This window comes from Orcinus orca, chromosome 1 (genome assembly GCF_937001465.1).
Source record: "Orcinus orca chromosome 1, mOrcOrc1.1, whole genome shotgun sequence".
NCBI classification, from domain to species: domain Eukaryota; kingdom Metazoa; phylum Chordata; class Mammalia; order Artiodactyla; family Delphinidae; genus Orcinus; species Orcinus orca.
Genome location: NC_064559.1, coordinates 183,720,362 through 183,741,374, shown reverse-complemented (window position 1 = coordinate 183,741,374; position 21,013 = coordinate 183,720,362). Strand labels below are relative to the sequence as shown.

Genomic DNA, 21,013 nt, shown 5'->3' with positions numbered 1-21,013 from the left:
ATGAGAGCCCTTGGTCCCTGGAGGGATCGGGACAGAGAGACGGACCCCAATGTGGCAGAGGACAAGCAAGAAAGGAAAGAAAGCCTACGGTGAGACAGAAGCGTGGGCTCGGGCCGGAGGCAGCCCTGGGATCGAGCCTCCTGCTTTTCTGGTTACTGTCAGCTGTGACTTTGAACAAGGGGTCTGATCTCTCTGAGCCTCAATTTTCCCATCTGTAAAAATTTTCCCTCACAGGGCAGCTCTGTGGTTTTAGACAGATGATGCCTGTCACACGCTCAGTACAGCACCCAGCACTAACAGCTCATCAGAAGGTGAGAGCTGCATAATTGACTTATTTGTGCATTACCTGTCTCAGCCCCACTAGAAAGTCAGCTCACCATCCATGGAGGCAGGATGTTTGTCTGACTGTTCACTGCTGTATCCAAAGTGTCTAGAACAGAGCCCCGTACATGGCAGGCCCTCGGTAAATACCAGCAGAATGAATGAATGAATGAACAAACAAAGGGAGTGATATCTTTGAAATGCAAGTCTCATCACGGTAGCCTCAGTGAAGACCTTTTCAGCGGCGTCCTCTCGCGCTTGAATTAAAGGATGGCGTTTCTCGACAGGGCCTCCATTAGGCCTTGCGCGGCTGGACCCCCACCCACCTCTCTGGCCTCCCCTGAACTCTCTGAGCGGCAGCCTCAGGGGCCTTCTGTGGTTCCTCAGCTGTGTGGCGCCACCGTCGCCCAGTCACACCCCTCGTGGGCTCCTATTTATTCTCACCACCTCAGCTCGGACGCCGCTTCCCTGGGGAGGGGCTTCAAGCGCCCATTCTTCATGCTCACAAAAATCACGTTTCTTTCCTTCCAAGCACTAATCTCAGAGAGTAACGAGTGTAATGATTACCATCTTCTTCCTCCACGGGACCCCACATTTTGTACCTGGAGGGACAGTACTGGTTTGGGCCACCACTGAAGCCCCAGCACCTAGCCCGGGGCACACCCATAGATAGTTTGTTGACTGAATGAACGGCTGCAGAGCCCGGCTGTGTGAGGCCCCAGGGCCTGCTGCCTGGCGGCCTGCACATACCGCTGAGCACGTCTGGACTGATGTAGGCGGGGCTCCCCCTCTGGTCCTTCAGCAGGTCCCCCTCGCTCACGAGATGCTTCCCGAGGCAGAAGTTGGTAATGGTTATCCGATGAGTTCTGGGGGCGGGGGGCAGAGAGTGAACAAACCTCGGTGTTTGTACCCACGGGCGCCCCAGCTGTCCCCACCTCTCGTCCAAGGAGCAGAGGAATCACACCCACGTCCTTTTCTTCTCCATTGGCCCTCCCGGCCTCCCCATAGCCGCGTGGGGAGTGCCACTGGGGGTGCTGACACAGGCCAGTCACCCTTGGTTGCCACCTGCTGAGCTGTCCCCGCAGGGATCTGAGTCACTCTGACCAGGGGGCCCCAGGGTGCTCCCCTGACCCTGCGCCCTGGCTGAGTCACTCTGACCAGGGTGCCCCAGGGTGCTCCCCTGGACCTGCGCCCTGGCTGAGTCTTGGGGCTACAGCTTAGGGCTTGGAAGAACTGCAGAGATTTCCTCAATCTCCACACACATAGTATCTACTAGTAGACTGGAAGGAACTGGAGACCAAGTCTGGTTCCCTCATTTACACAGAAGGAAGAGGAAGCCCAGCAGAGTCTTGGAGGCCTTCCTTGAGTGCCTCCCTTCAGTCCCCCAGTGCTGATGCCTTTGGTCATCACTTTTATTACTATCGCAGCAGCACCAACAGTACTAAAAACTAATGCTGGGTCTTCCCTGGTGGCGCAGTGGTTAAGAATCCACCTGCCAATGCAGGGGACACGGGTTCGAGCCCTGGTCTGGGAAGATCCCACATGCCGTGGGGCAACTAAGCCCGTGCACCACAACTACTGAGCCTGAACTCTAGAGCCCGCGAACCACAACTATGGAGCCTGTGCCCAACTACTGAGCCTGCGCTCTAGAGCCCGCGAGCCACCACTACTGAAGCCCACGTGCTTAGAGCCCATGCTCCACACCAAGAGAAGCCACCGCAGTGAGAAGCCCGTGCACCACAGCGAAGAGTAGTCCCCACTCGCCGCAACTAGAGAAAGCCCACGTGCAGCAAAGAAGACCCAATGAAGCCAAAAAAATAAATAAATTAAAGAAAAAAAAAGGAAAAGGAAAGAAAGTTTAAAAACACCCCAAGGGGCTTCCCTGGTGGCGCAGTGGTTGAGAGTCCACCTGCCGATGCAGGGGACACGGGTTCGTGCCACGGTCCAGGAAGATCCCACATGCCACGGAGTGGCTGGGCCTGCGCATCCGGAGCCTGTGCTCCGCAACGGGAGAGGCCACGGTAGTGAGAGGCCCGCGTACCGCAAAAAAAAAAAAAAACCCAAAAAACCTAATGCTTAGTAAGTGCAGACCCTGGCTTAAGTGCCCGACGGGGACTGTTTCATTCACCCCTCACAACGGCCTACAAGGGAGACTTTCTCATGGCCCACTTCACAGATGATGCAATTAGGACACAGAGAAGTGCAGAGACTTGCCCAGGGTCACACAGCTAATGAGGAGTGGAGCAGGATCCCACCCAGGTCTGTCTGACCTTGGACTCCGCACTCTTGAGTGACACCAGTGGGGTGCCCACTGGGTCCCGGGACAATGCCCAGCACCTGGCTTTCCCTTCCGTTCCACCCAAGCTGACTCCCCCCTTGTCTTGTACAGCAGACTCTGCACTGGCTAGAAAACCACAGATCCCCCATCTGAGAGAGCCGTGGTGAGAGCAGCTTTGGGTTCCAGTCCTTTCTAGGAGGCTCACAATGAGAAAACCGGCCCAGAGAGGATGCCGTATGCCACCCCTGGGGACGTGGGGTGAGGGTGCAGAGCCTCCTCGGCCTGTGCTGGGGGGCACAGGGAGGAAGGGCCCCTCTGCCGTGTCAGCCGGCTGGCTGGGCGGAGAAGCCTGGGAGGACGGCAGGAAGGGAAGCGCCACGAGGGGCCTCGGGCGGCCTCTCCGTAGAAGGGCCTCCAGGGGGAGAAGAGGTTGGCTCAGAGGCACAGGTGTGTGCGGCTGCGCTCACGAGGCGCCGAGAGCCCTTCAGCTTTCTTGGGGAATTCTGCGGGCAAGGGCTTGGTGCAAAACAAAGGCCAGTCTGTCCCCGGCGTTCCAAATGGAAACGCTGGCCCTTGCCTTCCGTACAGGCCTGCCCTGGCAGATGCCACGGAAACCTGCCTGGTGGCCCCCAGGGCAGTTAGAGTCTGAGAGGGCAGGCGAAGGGTCTCCGGCAAGGATCACGTCAAGAAGTGGGCTGCTCCCACTCAGAACCGCCCATGTCGCTGAATACGGCCTGCTCAGGCCTCCTGTCCATGAGGGCCCCACAGAGCAGACGCACTGCATTTTCTCGCCCGGTCAGAGCTGGCCACGGCAGCTGGAGACCTGAGACACTGGGAGGAGGACCGCTCAGGGGAGAGTCTGGTGGGCTTGGGAGTCAGATCCCCGGGTTCTAGTCCTGGCTCTGTCACTTCCTGGCTGTGTGTGTGATCTTGGTCATGTTATTTAATCTCTGTTAAACCTCAATTTCCTCATCTGTAAAACGGAAAACATTAGCACCTAACTCCCAGGGCTGTGTTAGGATTTAACAAGATAAGAAGATAATCCCAGGGAAAGCACTGAATCCAGGGCTTGGCAAGCAGTGACTGATTACTACGGGCCAGCTCGGATTATATCTCCTCCTCAGACGGTGGGCACAGCTGGTGGGGGTTACCAGTGGACACCCCAGGGAAGACAGCGTGCTGAGGTCGCGGGTGAGAGGAGCCACCCTGTGACGACAGGCCCTGGAGCACACGTGCCCGCGCGCTGGCCTTCCACTCCACTCTGCCAGCAGGACCTGCCAGCCCTCTGCCCGTGGGGCTCAAGAAAAGCTCGGCCGAGACTCTGCAGGGTGGGCGGCAGGACCGGGTTGGAGCCTCTCCCACAGGAAACCGCACGGTCAGCTGCCAGCCCTCCCGAAGCCTGGCGATGCTCCCTGCCCACCACCATTGCCCCAGTCGGCGCGGTGCACAGATCCCCGGGAGTCCAGACCCCCCAAGCTGGTCCTGGCAGGAGGGGCAAGGGCAGCAGGGGTGCAAGGAGAGAGCTCCGCGTCAGGAGGGCCCGCTCAGTGAGTCACTCTTCAGCTACGGCCCTCTGGGCTACCACAGTGTGTCTGCTTTTCTAGGAACTGGGCATGCAACGTGCCCATGCGGAGAGAAAGGACGGAGAAAGAACCCACAGCCAACCTCAAAAGGGGATTTCAGATGGCAACCCTTGCTCTTTATCCACAGCAGGGGAACTTGCTGTAGCAGCTGCCTTGCAAACCCTTCTCCCTGTTTCCCTCCCTGGGAGCGCTCTGTCCTGCTGGGAGCCTCCAGCTCATCTGCTGCCTCTCCAGCTGGACTCAGGGCCTGGCCTGATGGGCAGGAAGGGGCTGGAGCTCCTCCAGGTCCACCCTTGACTTCGCAAGGATGAAAGCGAGGCCCCAAGAGGGGAGGGGTGCGCGCGTGGACACATGGGAGCAGGCACTGGGCGGCCAGCGTGGGTCCCTGCAGCACACCCGGCGCCTTCCTAGCACCCGTGACTCAAGTGAGAGGCGGCCAGAACCTCTGTCTGCCCGAGACAGACAGGGGATGATATGGTTAAAGGATGTGCAGCCAAGACCCAGGGTCTGAATGAGGTGTGGGTGCTCTGCGATCCCAGGGAAACACACCCATGCGTGCACATGCACGCACACAGACACAGACACACACACGCACGGACACTCATGGAAGAGCTGCTATAGCTACCCTGGCGTTACTCAAGAGACGTGTCATCCTCGGACTACATTCCCAGAACCTGGGGGGGCCTGGGGAAGTGGGAGCCAGAAGCTAAGCCGCCACAGAGACAAGGAGGCCTGGGGTGCTGGCCTGGGTAGCAGCACAGGAGCCCCTGATGGTGCATGCCCATAAGCACCCTCGGGATGCTCGCTCAGGGCCAATGAGTGGCTGCATGGAAGCCCGGGAGACCATGGGCTCTGCAGCCAGACGGACTTTGTGAACCGTGAGCCTGCAGCCCAGAGTGGGATGGTGACTGGCCCAACATCCCACGGAAGGCCAGGACCTGAGTCTCCCGACATGAAGACAATACGCTCTCAGGGCCAGGATGGTCTGCACTTTCCGACACCTCCTCTCCTTGTGCAGTTCAGAGCTGGGGCTGGGGTGCCTCAGGACCTGGCCACTGGCATCCTCGTCGGCCACTCACCACACAGCAGGCCTCATCTCCCGAGGGAGCGAGCATACAGGCCCTGCAGGCCCGGCTGGCTAGCACAGGGTGCGCTTATGAGGGGCAGTCTCTGCAGGAAGGCATAATCATCTCTGCTTTCACAGATGAGGACACGGAAGCTCAGAGGAGTGCTTGGTACCACAGCAGCTTCTCAACACATGAATGGCTTAATCAACAGGTGAATAATCAAAGGAACGAGTGCTCACAGTCTCAAGGGTAATTAAGAGGCAGTGCTGTGCTGTGAGCCAGGTCTGACCCCCAGGGCCCACTCTTCCCTGGCTTTCTACACTCTCTCTCGGCTGGTCAAGGGTTCAAGCAGCCCTGGAACTCCTGTTTCTTTCCCTCCTCCCCATGCAGCACGACAGGACCAGGTTTTAACCACTTCACTTTTCTCAAGCAGGCAAATCTTTTTTCTTTTTTTCTTTTTTTTTGCGGTACGTGGGCCTCTCACCACTGCGGCCCCTCCCGCCACGGAGCACAGGCTCTGGACGCGCAGGCCCAGCGGCCACGGCTCACGGGCCCAGCAGCTCCGCGGCACGTGGGATCCTCCTGGACCGGGGCACGAACCCACGCCCCCCGCATCGGTAGGTGAACTCCCAACCACTGCGCCACCAGGGAAGCCCCAAGCAGGCAAATCTTTACTCATCCTTCACGAACTGACTGAGATGGCCAGAGTCTCTGCTCCCTCCGTCCTCTGCACATTGGCCCTCATACAGTGATAGCTGCCCTCCAGTCGCCCCCAGGTGGCAAGCTCTGGGAGACTGTCTGCAGCACCAGTGCCGGGTGGGGCTGGGGACGTGCCGAGCGCTGAGGGGCAGCAGCATCTTCCCAGTGGCATCTTGGGCTGGCACTGCAGGGTCGGGTGCCCCATGCCCCTCCCCAGAGCTCCTTCTCAGGGATAGTGGGCCCAGGCCCCTCCAGGGCAGCAACCGCGTTATGGAACAAATCCCCACCACACCACTTCTGCCGTGAGGCGTGGGCTGCCTGCCATTTGCAAGCCCTCTGACCCACTTTCACACCGGGAGGTGAGAGAGAGGTGAGGGTGAGAGGCCCAGGGAGAGCGGGTGGGAGGTGTGCCCTTCCCGGCCCTGCACTGCTAGGATCTTGGTGACACACAGGGTGGGCTCTCCTCCCATCGGTCCTGGGACCCTGCATGGTTGGTGTCCCTCTACCACTGCCCCAGATCACTCAGAAGGGGCCCAGACCCTCTGCCTGAGTGGGGTGACAGCCTGAGGCAGGAGCCTCATGTGATCTCCCTCTGCCACTGGCTCACCGAGGATGCTGGGGTGAGCCGCCCAGATCCCCTCCAATATCGAGGTGCTCTCTCCCTGCTGCTGGGAATGTTGGCTTCTGACCACTCACAGCTGTGTCCTTTTCCAGGAAGTCCTCTCAGCCAAAGGAAGCTGCCTTGCCCAAAGCTATGCCCCCGGGAGCAGCCTGCATTCAGTGGCTGGTCACAGTCGGGATACAGGGCCACACGGACTTGATTTGGGGCATCTGAAGGGCCACCTGGCTTTCCAGGCTGAGGCCCCGTCGTGACTGCCCAGAGTTTAGCTTCTCCCTCAGCCCAATCCTGCCCCCTTCTCCCTGAGAGCGTGCCTCAGTAAACTTCCTGCACGTACATCTCAGAGTCCATTTCCTGGGAACCTGACCCACAACAAAGCCTGTTTTGCTCATCTGCCATTCTGTCATTCTGCCACCTATTGGTCTATTTTTTACAGTCATTTACTGTGCACCCACTGGCTATGACAAATGAATGGACCAGGGGGACTGCTGAAGTCCTTCCCAGAGCTCCCTTTCTGTGGCCTTTAAGGCTCCCCTTCTTAGCAATCACCGTATTAAGAGAGAAGCAAGCACCCCGTCCCCTGGCCCCATGAGTCAGAATCCCCATGGGACGCTGCAGGGCTCTGGGCAGCTGCAGCACGTAGCCTGTCCCAACCCCGAGGTTACATCATGAAAGAAGAAAAGCGAAGCTTACCTCTTATTGAGCACCATGTTCCCGAGCTTCAGGTCTCTGTGCACAATGTTTTTCTGGAAAACAACAGGCACATGGTCTGCACTGTGAAGCTGAGAGCCAGCGTCGGCCCAGCCTGTAAGAGGTGGGCTCTCCAGGTGCTGGGGAAGACACGTCCCTCTAGGCTTGGGCCTTGACTTGCAAAGCCACAGACAGATCCGGACCACTTAGGGCCTCGCTAACCATGCGGACGAACTGGGTAACGGGCGAGCCCAGGCAGTCTCTGCCCCACACAGGGTGTTTACCCCAGCTCTTTCTCCCCTTAGGGCAGCAGCCAATGGAGAAAACCACTCCTCTCTCTGCCTCTACCAAACATCCCACCAAAAAACCAAGAACCAAAAAAGCAATGAAAAAATCCCAAGCACCTGCCTAGATCTGGGGTCAGAGATGAATTCTCATGGTTCTCATGACCAAGTACTGCAGGCTCGGCCCACAGAAGCTGTGTGTCTGGAGGAGGCCCAGGCTCTCCTAACCTGTGCCTCGGGGTTCCCGACACCCCCAGCGCTAGGAAGAGCTCAGAGACAGGCTGTGGCTGCACCCAGTGGGTAGCTCCCACTTAGCCTCGACTGCTGGGGCATTTCTGCGCGGGGCTCTGCTGGGCTGCCCGCACCTCCCCAGGGCCATGGGCTGAGGTCTGTAGCACCGTGTCCTCAGGTGTGCGTGTCATCCGGCCACTTTCCTTCTGGATGTTCCCAGCTGCAAAGCACACCTGGGTGAGGGTGGGACAGAGCTGCTTCCGCTGAGCAGCAGCAAGAAGGGCGGCTTTCCATGGAGAGAAGGTGGGAGCCGCAGGGGCGGAGCCTCACCTGGTGCAGGGCCTCCACCACTCGCACCACGTCATAGAAGATGACCACGGTCTCCCGCTCGCTGAGCCTCTTCTCCTTGATGACGTAGTGCTGCAGGTTGATCAGGTCAGCGGTCTTGTCGCTGAAGTCGTGTGCGCAGAGGCAGTCGAGGACGAGGCAGATGCGCTTCTTCATTTTCTTAACCATTCGGCTGGATTCTGCGTCCTCAACAATTTCACAGGTGCGGTCCTGGGAGGAAGGGGGCAGACCAGGGCTTGGCTGGGGGCCCGCCAGGGCCAGGGCCAGGGGCTTGGGGCTCTCTTCTGGAGCCTGGAACAAGACTGCACGTGTGAGAGCGGCGGAGGCCTGAGCTCTGGGGAGCATGGCCCATGGGCTGCTCAGCACCGCCCTGCTTCCCCCGTACCAGGCCCAGCCAGTGGCTCGGGGTGAAGCAGCTCAGGTTCAGACTTCATGCTTTGATCCTACTGCAAAGCGTTTGGATCAGGGCTGGGCACTGAAAGCCGAAGGGCCCCCTGAGCTCAGTGTGGAGGCAGCACACTCAGGGCTCTGGGGCATCCTCCCCTCCTGGCACTCCCAGGGATTCTGGCAATGACCGATGTAAACTTCCTTCCAGTGTCCAAGATGGGGGAAGCTAAGTGTCGTGCGCGTCCAAGACAACTGCTGCGTCCCGTGCACGCAGGACTTCCGGGAAGCTGTGTAACGGTGGTTAAGAGTACGGCTCTGGCCCCTGACGGCTGAGGTCACGCCCTGGCTCCACCTTGTCCTAGCTGCGGGACCTGGGGCGGCTCACCTAAGCTCTCCAACCCGGGTTCCTTGTGTGTGAAAGGGAGCCAGCAACCCCTACCTCACCGGTTGCTGAGAGAAAAGACAACCATGCCAAGTGCTTAGTAAGCACCTGGACTTGGTATCGGTAAGCCAGGGCTCGGTAAGCGGGCACCACTACCAACCCCAAGGTTGGCAGTTCCGGACCCATTTTCCTTGCTGAAAAGGTATTTCGAGTAAGAGAAAACACAGGTGCAACATGAGGACTTTGATCCTCCCAGCTTGAGGAGGCCCTTGGTGCCAGCCCCAGCAGACTGGGGGACTCCTGGGGACTGAACGCCACATTTCTCCTCAAGAGCAGGGTCATACCTCTCATCCTCTCTTCCCCAGAGGCCCAGCACAGTGTCTGGCACACAGAGGACTCTAGAAACACCTCTAATCGCTCCGGTTCTCTTATCCAAAATGATAGACACCAGGGCCAAGCTCTGGAAGCTACCGGAGATGAAATACTAAGAAATCACAATCACCCCAGATTTGACTTCATGTTTAAGGGACACTCGAAATTTCAGAGGTGCCTCTCATTGCACATCTAAGAATAAAGACCTCGGTGGGATCTATGTGTGGGGCTGGGAGGCATTTTCCCCTTATTTTCCCTCAAGAAACCAAGCTGACAAGGAGTTCTTATTGCCTGATATAACAACGGTGATGAGCACGTGTGTCCCGGGACAGCTCGGTGCTTTACACCCTCTCATTCACCTTCCCACCACCATACGTGGTAGGCACGGTTATCATTGCTCTCATTTTGCACATGAGGAATCTGAGGCTTAGGAAGTGACTTGTTCGAGGTCACACCACCTGAATCCAGGACTGCCCGCTCCAAAACCTGTGCGCCCTCCCTGACACCAGGCTGCCTCTAGCGTACCAGGTCCATCCAAGCATGAGTGGGCCTGGCCAGCGCATCTGGCTGAGGGCGGTGCAGAAGCTCCACGGGGGCCTCAGCAGGAACCCTCCCCCACCCTCCAGCATTCTGAACCTGGTTCTTCATTTCTGGAGACGCAATTTCAGTTCTGTCCCGGGCATGGCTCTTTTCAGAGTACCAGTCGCCAATCAGCACCTTTGCTAACGGACCTGGAACATCTGAGTATGGGGTTCAGGGACCCTTGCCAGAGAAGCTGAAATGCCTGGGCAGGCAGAAGGACTGGTACCAAAGGCAACTGTGGAGATCCACAGTGCCCCGGCGCCCATCCTTCTTCATTGCCCTCCCTTCCACCCTGGCCTGGCTGATTCCTGACAACACAGCTAGAAAGAGCCCGTGTCTTTAAATAACTTCATACTTTCCTCTTTTCTTGGAAAAGCGGCTCTTCAAAGAAAGCCTGCAAGCTGCAAACCGGGTGCATTCCCGCTAGGCTGCCACCATCAGAGCAGGAGCTCGCTGGCCCAGCCAGACCTCCAGGCTACCCGCCAGGAAGTCCTGCTGCTCCGCATGCAGGAAGACTGGGGGGTCCTGTGATGTGGCCCCAGCAGTGCCAGCCGGGGTGGGGACGGGAGAGGTGCCACTCACCTGGAAGAGCCCGTGGTGGTGAACCACCCCATCCTGCGTGTGGAGGAGGGAGAGCAGGGAGTACTCGGTGTGCAACAGCATCTTGCCTTGCCTCTCCTCTTGGCTTTCTATTCCTTGGTCGCCCCTCTCCTCAAGTGTAAGGATCTTCAGGAAGGCACACACACAAAAACAAAACCCCACAACCCTTACTTTTCCAAGCAGAGTGACTAGAACAGGAGGAGCAGGGTTCCACATCCTCCCACGCAACCCTGGCACACGCACACGCACACCCACACGTGCGTGGACGAAGTGAAACGGTCTTTCCCAATGTGACAGCAAAATGACATAAGCACAGACAGAGCTCCCCGGGAAGAAGTGCACTGCTCTTGTTCACAAGTGGTGCAGAATAAGGTGGGAGGAGGGAGAAGCTGGGCTGGTAGAATGTCCCGGGGGTCCCCAGCCCCTCACGCCTGGTGCCTCACTTACCTTCAGCTGATAGAAGTCATCCGTGCCATCTTTCCTCGCCAAACACTGCACGATGCTTGGCACTGGTGAGTTGCCCAGACGGGGACCTATGGCACAGACAGCCGCTGGCTTACTTCTCAGTAGCCTTGTCTACCATGGCACCGTGGGGCGCTGTGCCACCACGTGGGCTTTTGGCTGGATCTTCTCTCCTGGAGGGCACCGAACTCAGGGTCTCCCCTCCAAAACTGGAGCAGTATGTGTGCATCTGCCTGAGTACACCTGGCTTTTACAGGCACACTTCTCAAGAGGGGCTCTCAACACGGGGTGCATGCTGGAATCACCGAGGAGTATGTGTTAAAGCAGAGATCCCAGCTGCAACCTGGGCCCTCTGAATCAGCAACTCCAGGGTGAGGAGCCAGGAAACTGTCCCTTTAACAGGTTCCCCTGGCGGTCTGATACAGCCACGTATCAGCTTTGGGGAACTTCTGTACTTTTAGAGATGCACGCGGCTTGATGTCCTGTGACAGCACCCGGAGCTTTCAGAGCATAAATCAGGTAATGTCACGGTGTCAATGCACTGCTAAAAACCCTTAACAGCACTCCACTGCTTTTAACGTGCAATCAAAATTCCTCTTTTTGGCCTCCAAGGTCTCGCATGATTTGGTTCCTGTCCAGCTTTCAACTGATCACGTTTCCTCACCCCTCCTCACCATACTCCAGCTATGCTGGACTCTTCATTCCTGAGATGTTGAGCCCTTCCCTGCTTCTGGGCCTTTGCACCTGCTGTTCCTTCTGTCTGGAATGCTTTTCCCCTGCTTTTCACATGGCTGCTCCTTCTTATCCTTGGCTATCAGAGCAACTGTCACTTCCTCATACAGAACCTTCCTTGTCTACACTCTCTCTAGACCCTTCTTCCTCTCACACCATCTTGTTTACTTCCTTCAAGGCCCTTACCCCTCCCCCCACCCCCATGATGATCTCGTATGTTGTTTACTCTCGGTTTCTTTTTCTAACTAGAATGTTAAGTTCTGTGAGGGCAGGAACTTGTCTTTTTTTTTTTTAACTTAATGGTCTTTATTTTTAGCTTTAGAGTGTGTCTCTCTGTGTCTCCAACCAACTGTCCTGCCCAATGCCCAATTCTCTTTTTTGGCCGCACCCTGCAGCATGCAGGGTTTTAGTAGTTCCCCAACCAGGGATCAAACCCGCGCCCCCTGAAGTGGAAGCGTGGAGCCCCAACCACTGGACCGCCAGGAAACTCCCCAGGAACTTGTCTGTCTTAATCACTGCTGCGTCCCTGACAAGCAGCACAGGCCCAGCAGGTAGCAGGCTCCATGAACTGTTTGCTGAGTGACTGGAACTGGAGCTATCCTGTACTCGTAAGTCCAAGATGCTGTCCCAAAGCAAAAGTCACACCTAGTCTCTGGCTGCTAGGAGAGCTGGGGTCCTCAGCTGCAACCCTACACATGCAGTCTAGACTTGCTGGGCTTCAAACTTCATGCAGAAAGGCCCTGCTGCTCCTCCAGACCACTGGGAACACCCAGTTCTACAGGATTTCGGGGCCAAATCTGTAAGAAGTTTGCAGCTGTACCAAGCACTTTGTGAACTTAGCTGTGCCCTCCAAGAATGGTCCAAGAAGTGCCTTGGACGATGTACCCTGGGTTCTAAGGCAGCTTATCTGCTTCCTGTGGGTGATGTCCTGGGGCCACACATAGGATTCTCTGGGGGAAGAGGCAGTCTATCTCTCAGCTGACATTAATCTAAGGCTGGCGCGGCTACAACAGAAACAACTCTTGGTGCAGAGCGACCTTCCCCTCTCATCAACAGACTCCATTTAAAGTGGCCGAGGGTTGGTCAGGCTCCCACGCTGGCGTGTTCGAGGCGCTGCACCCTGCGTGTCTGCAGGTCACACTGTGCTGCCCCGGCACCCCACTCACCCGGCCGTCAGAGGCTTACCCAGGATGAATGGTCCAGCTCTCTTTGCATTATTTCCAGAAATCCCACTTCCTAGAGCCTTCGCCCTGGCCGACGTTTCCCCAGCTCCTCTGTCTGATGCTCTCCGCTTCATTCTCAGCTCTAGATGAGACAGAAAAGAGCCTTCTCACTGAGCAAGTCAGCGAGTTTCCTTACGCTAACCCAGCCTGCGAGTCTGACTTGAGGACGCATCACACAGCTGCCGCTGCCACCTCCTCCCCCTCCCAGAGGAGCGTGGAAGGTTCTTGATAACAAAGGACCACGGCTCCTTTACTGGGGATTAATTAGGGGCTCAAGCTGGATGCACTGGCTACAGAGGTGGGCAGCTGGCTCACCTCAAAGGGACCAGTCAAATGCAGACAGAAGGACACAGAGTTTTGTGCAGGTGCCAACTGGGGTCCCCTGAGACAGACAGCTGGCCCTGGAGCGACTGTTCCCAAAGTGAGGCCTTCTCCCCAAATACCCCTTTCCCCTAAAAGGAAAGGGGACACAGGAGCCAGATTCTAGAAGACGTTAACCTCTAGACCTGGATTTAAACAAAACAAAAAGGAGTTGCTCCTTTCAGCTCTCTACAGTTCACGCCTCGGGAAGGCAGTGTGCTGGAGGTGGGGCGAGGAAAGACACGTACACAGAGGAGCGCCACACACGGAGGGCAGAGGGTCATAGGGATGCCCGGGGAAGGCCAGCTGCCCAATCCCAAGGCCTCTGGCCCACAGTGGGTGCAGGGGCTCAGGGAAAACTTCCCTGAGGAGGTGATACTGGAGTGGGCCAGGCAACAGGCAAGGTCATTCCAGGCAGAGGGGCCTGGGTGAGCAAACGTACATAGTAAGAAACGGCACGTAAGCAACTAACTCCAAGTAGTCTGTGTCACTGGAGTGTACAGGGAGTGGTGATAGGTGACCCACAGAGGGGAGCAAAGGCCAGATCTAGGGGACCTGATGGCCACGTCAGGAGTGTAGACTTTACCCTTGCACAGGGGGCTTGGGAACACTGAACCCTAAGCTTCTATAATTTTTTCTTTTTATAAAAGTAATTGGCATTTCCTGCAGAAACATTAGAAAATACAGACATGCAAAAGTAAGCAAATAAGGTACCCATAATCTTAATATTCAAGCAGACTTTCCTGTGTGTCTGTGTGTGTGTGTGTGTGTGTGTGTGTGTGTGTGTATGCTTAGTTCTCGTTGTTACAAAAATTCAGACCACGCTATGATACCATTTCCAAGCCTCCTTTTCTCCCACCTAAAATATATTATGAGGGTGAATTTTATGGTATGTGAAACATATCTCAATAAAGCCGTAAAAAAACAAAACAAAAAAACACATTATTATCGTCCTTGCACGACAATATTCTTTTGTAGCGTCACTTGAAATAGCTACAGTCTCCTTGGTAAGAAGACAGCATGATTTATCAGACCACACCCCTATTCATGGACATCGAGATTCTTCCCACTTTTTATATTTTTTATTAGCAGTTATGCACACACATCTTGGCACACTTGCCTCTCTCCCTCAGGATAAACTCCGAGAAATGGAACTACAGGGTCAAACGGGGCACACATTTTTAAAGGTGTGTGACATACACTGCCAGGTTGCTCTCAGGAAGGCTGTGCCGATTTATATATTGATACCATCAGCAGTGTGGGAGAGTAAGTCCCAGAACCTGCACCAGGAATGAGTATTTTTAAAAGCTGCTGACTTGATGAGTAATAAAAAGTATTATCATTGTTTAATTTCATAATTCCTTAATTATTCATGAAGTTGGACTTGTTTTACATGCTTACTAGCTATATGTATTATTTCTTTTATGAATTTCCAGTTCACATTCTTTTTCTTTTTTTTTTACTGCTTTGTGTGTATTAGTCTTAGTGATTTTTTAGGAGCTCTTTATATATTAAGGCTATAACTGACAGAGGATGTAGCTTTTCTTAATCTTTTAACTTTTTTTTAATTAAAAAAGACTAAATGTCTATGTAGTCAAATAGTCTTCTTTTCCTTTAGTTTGTTTTTGCTCTTATGCCTAGAAGGTGTCCCTACTATGATATCAGGTGTGTATTCACTAGTTAGCTTATAACTTCATATGCTGCCATTCTGGCCCTTATTCTAAACCCCAGGAGACTGACTCCATGCAGTGAACTGGAAAGTAGGAGAGATGGCCTGATGCCCTTCTAGTCCAGTCTACCAGGTTTGACTCCCATCAAGCCCTAATTTGTCTTCAGAGCTGTGCCACCGAGGAGCAGACCCATGATTTCATCCTGAGAGTAACTAGGATCAGGTAACTCTGTAGGCCCTGACAGTCCCCAGACAGAGCAGAAGCCATGGTTAGGCTCAGCTGTGACTTCTGCCAAAGAGGCTCATGCTGGAAGTAGATTCAGTCATTCACACAAAAGCAGGGAAGAACACAACTGTTTCTAGAAAAATCCTAAAAAGCTCAGCAGTAATGTGTCTAGAACAGTGTTTCCACTCTTTGCCTGGCTAACTTCTACGCATCCTTCTCAATGTGAATGTCACTTCCTCAGAGAAGCCTTCTTGACATTCCCAACACCAATGGGTCATAGTCTCACTCGGTATCCTGTAATTTTCATTCATAGCACTTTCCATATTTTGTGATTATGTATTTATTTGTGTGCTTATATGCTTAATGTCCTTTCCCCACTAGTAGACTAAAAATCCCTCAGAACTAGAAAAAAAGAAAAAAAATTACATAAAACCATTACCCCCAGTGCCTGGCCCAGCAGATACTCTATGAATGGCTGGCCGCCTTCCCTCCAGTTGCTGATGGTTCCTATTGGGTCAGCAGCCCTGTGCTGCAGCTGCCCTGCCCTGGTAGATGAGTTGATTTCATTACCATTCTGGTGCTGTTCTCTGCCTTCCCTGGAGTGCTAAGACTCCTCTCTCTTCCCAGTTCCTAGGAGAGCACCACGTGGTGTCACCGTACCTGTGTAGACGCTGCCTAGGTGCCCACGCACAGGCATGGTCTAGACAGCAGTTTGCCGGGAGCAGCTGCAGCACAGACAGTGAGGGGGCTCAGCCTGACCCCACCCACCCCACTAAGGATTCAACTCAAGCAAATGGCATGGGAGTTGCTCCAAAATGTAGGCAGACAGAAGGATGAGAGCAGATGGGCAGGGAGAGGGAAAAGATGCTGGCAGGCGAAGTGGCAGCAAGGCTGTTTCCCTTCCTGAACATCCCTTCACGCCACCAGAGCTGGTGAAGGCGATGCAAGCAGTGCGAGGGGGCAGCTCTGGGCAACTGGAAGCTGCTGTGGGCTCGCGGGTGGGATGAGCAAAGACAAGCCCCTCCTGTCCCCCCAAATCATCCTGATGTGTCCCCCTCCAGAGACACACCTTCAAATGGCCCATAGATGCTCCCACGGGGAGGCTGCTCTGAGGGATCCTGGCTTCCCAGTGAGATCTGTGATGTGGAAGCTCTGGCTACCCTGGTTTCAGAAGGGCTTGGGGCCAGGCCCCTCCAGAGATGCTGGTCCTCAGGCTGGGGTGAAGGGCCCTGGCCCAGCCTGGCTAAGGGGAAGCCATCTGCCTGGTGTCTCCTCGGCCCACAGCTCAGCTTGCCAGGAACTCAGCAAGCCTGGTTTAGAAGTCTCTGGAACTTTAAATCTGGCTACTATTCCACGTGCTGTCCTCCCAAGTCAACGCCAGTTTCTTTAGAACCTGGATTCAACAGGAGGCTCAGTGAGGCAACAGTGGGTGTGAGGGGTGAGGCCAGGAGGGAGGCATCCCCGCCCGCAGGCTGCGCTCCTCCACCCTGCAAGCAGGAGATTCCCTTTGCTTGGCCCAACCTGGGGAGCAAGTCGTGGGCCTCTGCTCTGTGTCCGCCATCACAGCATGCCCAGAGGAGAGGATGCCGGCCCTACCCTGTCAGTTTGCTGTTAAGGTCATCCTGCCCCAAAGCGGCTGGGCGATGTGAGCCCAGCTCTCCCAGAAGGAAACGAAGGCGGGGCCATCAGCACCACATAAGGTTCTAAGGCCCATCGTGCCCAGTCCGGTGCTGTAGTGTGACAGGGTACAGGACAGTTGGGCAGGGCAGAGCTAGGCAGGGCACCCTATAGCAGGGTATGGTTCAACACGGTAGACATATCACCAACCCCCAAAGGAGGTGGGCTGCAAAGAGAGAGGGTGCTGCGGCATTCCCGGCTCAGTCTGAAAGCCTGGCTGTAGCCTGACTGAAGGCTCAGTCTGAAGCCTGGTCAAGGCAAGGAGGGGCCCACTACTCGCACCCAGAAGCATGCCCACAGGCCTCCACACAGCAGGAGACGCGCGGGCCCAGGCGGCGGACACTCACAAGCGCAGAGCCAGCGTGAGCCCCCAGCCCCCAAACACGAGGGGCAGCATGGGGCCTGCACACACGCGCAGAGAGTTCTGCACTCATTCTCGCTGTAGGCTTCTTGCTGCAACCTCGGGGTTCCTGGAGAGATGGGTGACCTTGCAAACCGAACAAGTGCAGGCAGAGTGCAAGGGCGGTCCCCGCAAGGAGCAAGCAGCAGACCCTGGCCCGGTGCGCTACGTCTGTGTATGTGTGTGATGACACCACAGCTGGTAGCCACGATTTGTCAGCAGCTTCCAATGCCTGCTAGGAGCCTAAGGACTTGTCTACACTGCAGGGTCAGGCTGAGCCGATGGTGTCAGGATTCAAGCTGTCCCTGTCAGCAGTCCCTATCCCCACCCCCATGTTTCCTGGCTCTGTGAAAACAAAACAAGTAAAAAGGTCCTGAGCTGTGTAGGCCTCTGTCTTCTGGACTTTATCTCTGGTAGTGTCTACCGAAGGCAGGGACCTCGCCCCTCTGTCCAGCCCACCCGGCACGCGGAAATGAGCACAGATGCTCCCACCCAGCCCTGGCCTCAGTCCTATCTGCCACACAGGAGTTAAGGGTCTGTGTGGCCAGACCCGCACCAGGCCCCAGGAGGGAGGTAGAAAGGGGTCTCTGTCCATAGGACACTCAGGCAGCAGAACGATGTGGTCAGAGCAATGCGTCTCGGTCTTTCCCATGCCACAGTACAGACAGAAACATCTGTACAGCACTTGGGGGTGAAGGGCCTGGGGACACCAGCTGTCCTCTGCTTAGCCCAGTCACTCTTGGGCTAAAGGGATCACCATCTTGACCTGCATAACCCATACTGGCTGGGAAGCTCGGAGTCAGAGCAAGGGCTCTGGAGTAAGCCAAACCTGGTTGCAAGCCCAGCACCATACCATCACTTAACAATGATGAGATCTCAGGTGAGATACTTATTCTGTACCTACACAACCCAGAGTACAGCATCCACCTTACAAGGCTGGTCTAAGGATTAAGTGAGATAACCCATGCGAAAGAGTTAGCAAGAGTACCTACTGGCATATCATAGGCCACGATTTGATAAATTGTGCTTTTATTAGCCTAAACACAGTAGCTTTGAATTTTTCTTCCTGCCCAAGGAGAAAGGGATAGTTAGGCACTGACTCGGGGTGGGGGGCAGAAGAAGGACGGTAACCAGACTAAAGGCTTAAGAGACCTTGAACCTGCCATCTGTCTGCTGGCCTGAGACTACAGGCCGGGTGGGGGTGGGGGTGGGTGGCCTGATGGCCAGCCTGAGTAACATGTTCAACTGGGTGTGGGGAGGACAGGAGGCCTGGGGGTTGGCTGAGCTGCTGAGGAGGAAGAGGGGTGCTGGGCAGTACCAGGTATAATTCTGTAGTGGAGGGCAGAGTACAGTTGTTTTGCGGGTCAAGGGGAGGGCCTGTTCTTTCAGGCAGAGGCACGCAGCATCTCATCCTCTTGTTCTGTTCACTGGATTATGGGGGAGCAGAGGCTGGAGCACCAGCTGGCAACTATCAACTCAAGGCGCAGTAAGGGACAGTCCAGGATGATGGGGCCAGACCAAAAGGGTCCTTCATCATGATCAAGTTGGGGGGCAGCGAGGAGTCTGCAACTAAGACCTAGTGCCTCTAGTCCAGGATCTCTTGCAAAGGATTGTGGGAGGGGGACAGAGCACACCTACCGGGCTGTAAAACTTCTACTATCAAAGGATACAACTCTGGGTATGTGCATTTGTCAAAATGACTGAACTGTTAAAGGACCTGTGAAATTCACCATGTGTAAATATACCTCAATTAAAAAAAAAAAACAAGCTGCAACCTTAACCAAATAATCAAAATTATATCACTAATAACAGAACAAACTGACATCATGTCACTCCTGATATGATGCAACCTCAGTTAAGGTATTTATTTGTTTTTTGCCAAAAATGCATAACCTCAATCTGATCATGAGACAAACTAAAATTGAGGGACATTCAACAGAACAGGCCTGTATGCTTCAAAAACATCAATGTCAGATAGTTAAAGAAAGGCTGAAGAACTAGTCTCACTTAACGGAGATTGAAGATGGGACGAGTAAATGAAATGGGTGATCCTGGGAGGAAGAAGTTATACAGAACATGCCTGGACAACTGGCAGAATCTGAATATGGACCATATATTAGATAATACGATGTTAAATTTCCTGAATTTGAAAACTGCATTGTGGTTATACAGAAGAATGTCCTTGTTCTTAGGTGACAGATGCTAAAGTGCTTAGAGGTGAAGGGTCATGATGTTTGCAATTTACTCTCAGGTGCCCGGAGACAGAAGAGAAAGTGCAACCTGCTGGAACCGCTCCCAAGACCCTGGAGGAATCTGTTGTCCGGATTTACAGGTTCATAGGGATTTCTTGTGGGTACACAGCTCACAGTGGCAAAATTTGGAATCTCATACTTGTTGGGCGGAGCCAGCCTGGCGCGAACAGGAGTTCAGTTTTGAACGCCCCCCTTTCTCCAGGCCGAACACTGTGCTAAAGGAATGGGGGGAAAAAGAAATGAGGTCTCTGTGCAATCTCCAGGTCTGCCACCTGGTGGCGTCTTTCTATAGCGCATCTTCTTCACAGGGTTTCTCTCTGCACGCGCTGCAAGATGGTGGGGCACTGCTCTTCACCAGGCTGGTCAGGAAGGATGCAGGAGCAACTCCATCAGAAGACCCCCACCTCAGCTGCCTGTGGAACTGGGGCTGGACAAACATGCCAGCAGGCTACTCTTTCTCCTCTGCTCGGGGACCTGGGCCTGCAGTATCTGTCTCTGCTGTGGGGGTCTTCCACTGCTTCCTGTGGTCTTTAAGAAGAAACCCAAACTCCTCAGGGAGCCTGGCCAGACCCAGGCTACCTATCCAGCTTCACTGCCCTTATATGCCCCATAAATCCAGCCACACCAAACGACTCACAGTTCCCTGAGTGCGCCATAAACACGCTTGCCCTGAACTCCTCTCCCTGGTTGGCTGGTCCTTCTCCCTCAGTCCTCACTGGTGTCACCTTCTGCAGCAGGTCCTTTTCTCCTCCGGCTCCCAGAGCACATTCTGTCCACTCCTACCGTGCCGTAGCCATTGTCTGACTCCCCTGTCCCCACCACTCTCCAGGCTGAGCAACCCCAGTTCATCTCTGCTTCCCTGCACCCACCCAGTGCCTGGCAAACTGCTGAATGAGAAAACAGAGTGTAGAACTGTCTGTTCTGCACCCAGAAGGCACTAAAGCCCACATTGGGGCAGGGGACACAGAGGACCCAACGAGAAGCCAGGCGCTGGATCGGGACCCAGAAGAAAGTACGGATGGTCCACCAGCCTGTGACAGGAGCCAGACTCCAAGACCAGAGAGACAGGGGGTCACAGCTGTAGGTAACTGGGCTGCAGTGGTGCTGGGAATAGTCTGTCCAGGAAAAGTCCCAGGTCAGAAATGCCTGGATGCCCGGGGCGGGGCGGTTCTGGGCTGATAGCCAGGGGTTGTGCTTAGACAGTGTTGGCTGCGGGAGGGCAACCTCCCCGAGGAATGAAACCCATTCGCAGCATGCCTGCAGCCTCGGACCAACCCCTCACTCACTGGCGAAGGGACAGACCAGCCCCCTTTCTGCTGAGTCCAGCAAAAAAATCTGCTTTCCTGCAGCAAAGTGTGGGAGTGTGTGAGTGACAGCCTGGCCTGCCCCTCACACCAGGGACAGGTCCTCTGGGCCACTCTAGGTTTGTAGTGTGAAGGTCCTTCTGCTGGTCAGAAAAATTCCTGCCACTCGTTTCCCTCAGACCTTCTGGCCCAGCTACGCATTTAGCTGACTACACCTGGAAAGAAACAACGGGACTGGGGGTGTGAAATCTCAACACACGATGCA

The 21,013-nt window shown here is 55.1% G+C and overlaps 1 protein-coding gene across 4 annotated transcripts in view; it reads right to left on the bottom strand.

Annotated features, from left to right (window-relative positions):
• Window positions 1–21,013, bottom strand: part of STK40 (serine/threonine kinase 40) — a 38,457-nt gene that overhangs the window by 6,291 nt on the left and 11,153 nt on the right. For 3 of the 4 annotated variants that reach the window (XM_033422138.2, XM_033422136.2, XM_004266453.4), the window contains 6 exons: window positions 12,823–12,942; window positions 10,891–10,976; window positions 10,426–10,569; window positions 8,103–8,330; window positions 7,261–7,313; window positions 1,072–1,187 (listed from right to left, as the gene is read on the bottom strand). In XM_033422138.2, coding sequence (XP_033278029.1) covers window positions 1,072–1,187; window positions 7,261–7,313; window positions 8,103–8,330; window positions 10,426–10,569; window positions 10,891–10,976; window positions 12,823–12,934 — 739 coding nt within the window. In that variant the 5' untranslated portion in view covers window positions 12,935–12,942. The remainder of the gene's footprint in view (window positions 1–1,071; window positions 1,188–7,260; window positions 7,314–8,102; window positions 8,331–10,425; window positions 10,570–10,890; window positions 10,977–12,822; window positions 12,943–21,013) is intronic. The other variant, XM_033422139.2, reaches the window with a different exon arrangement.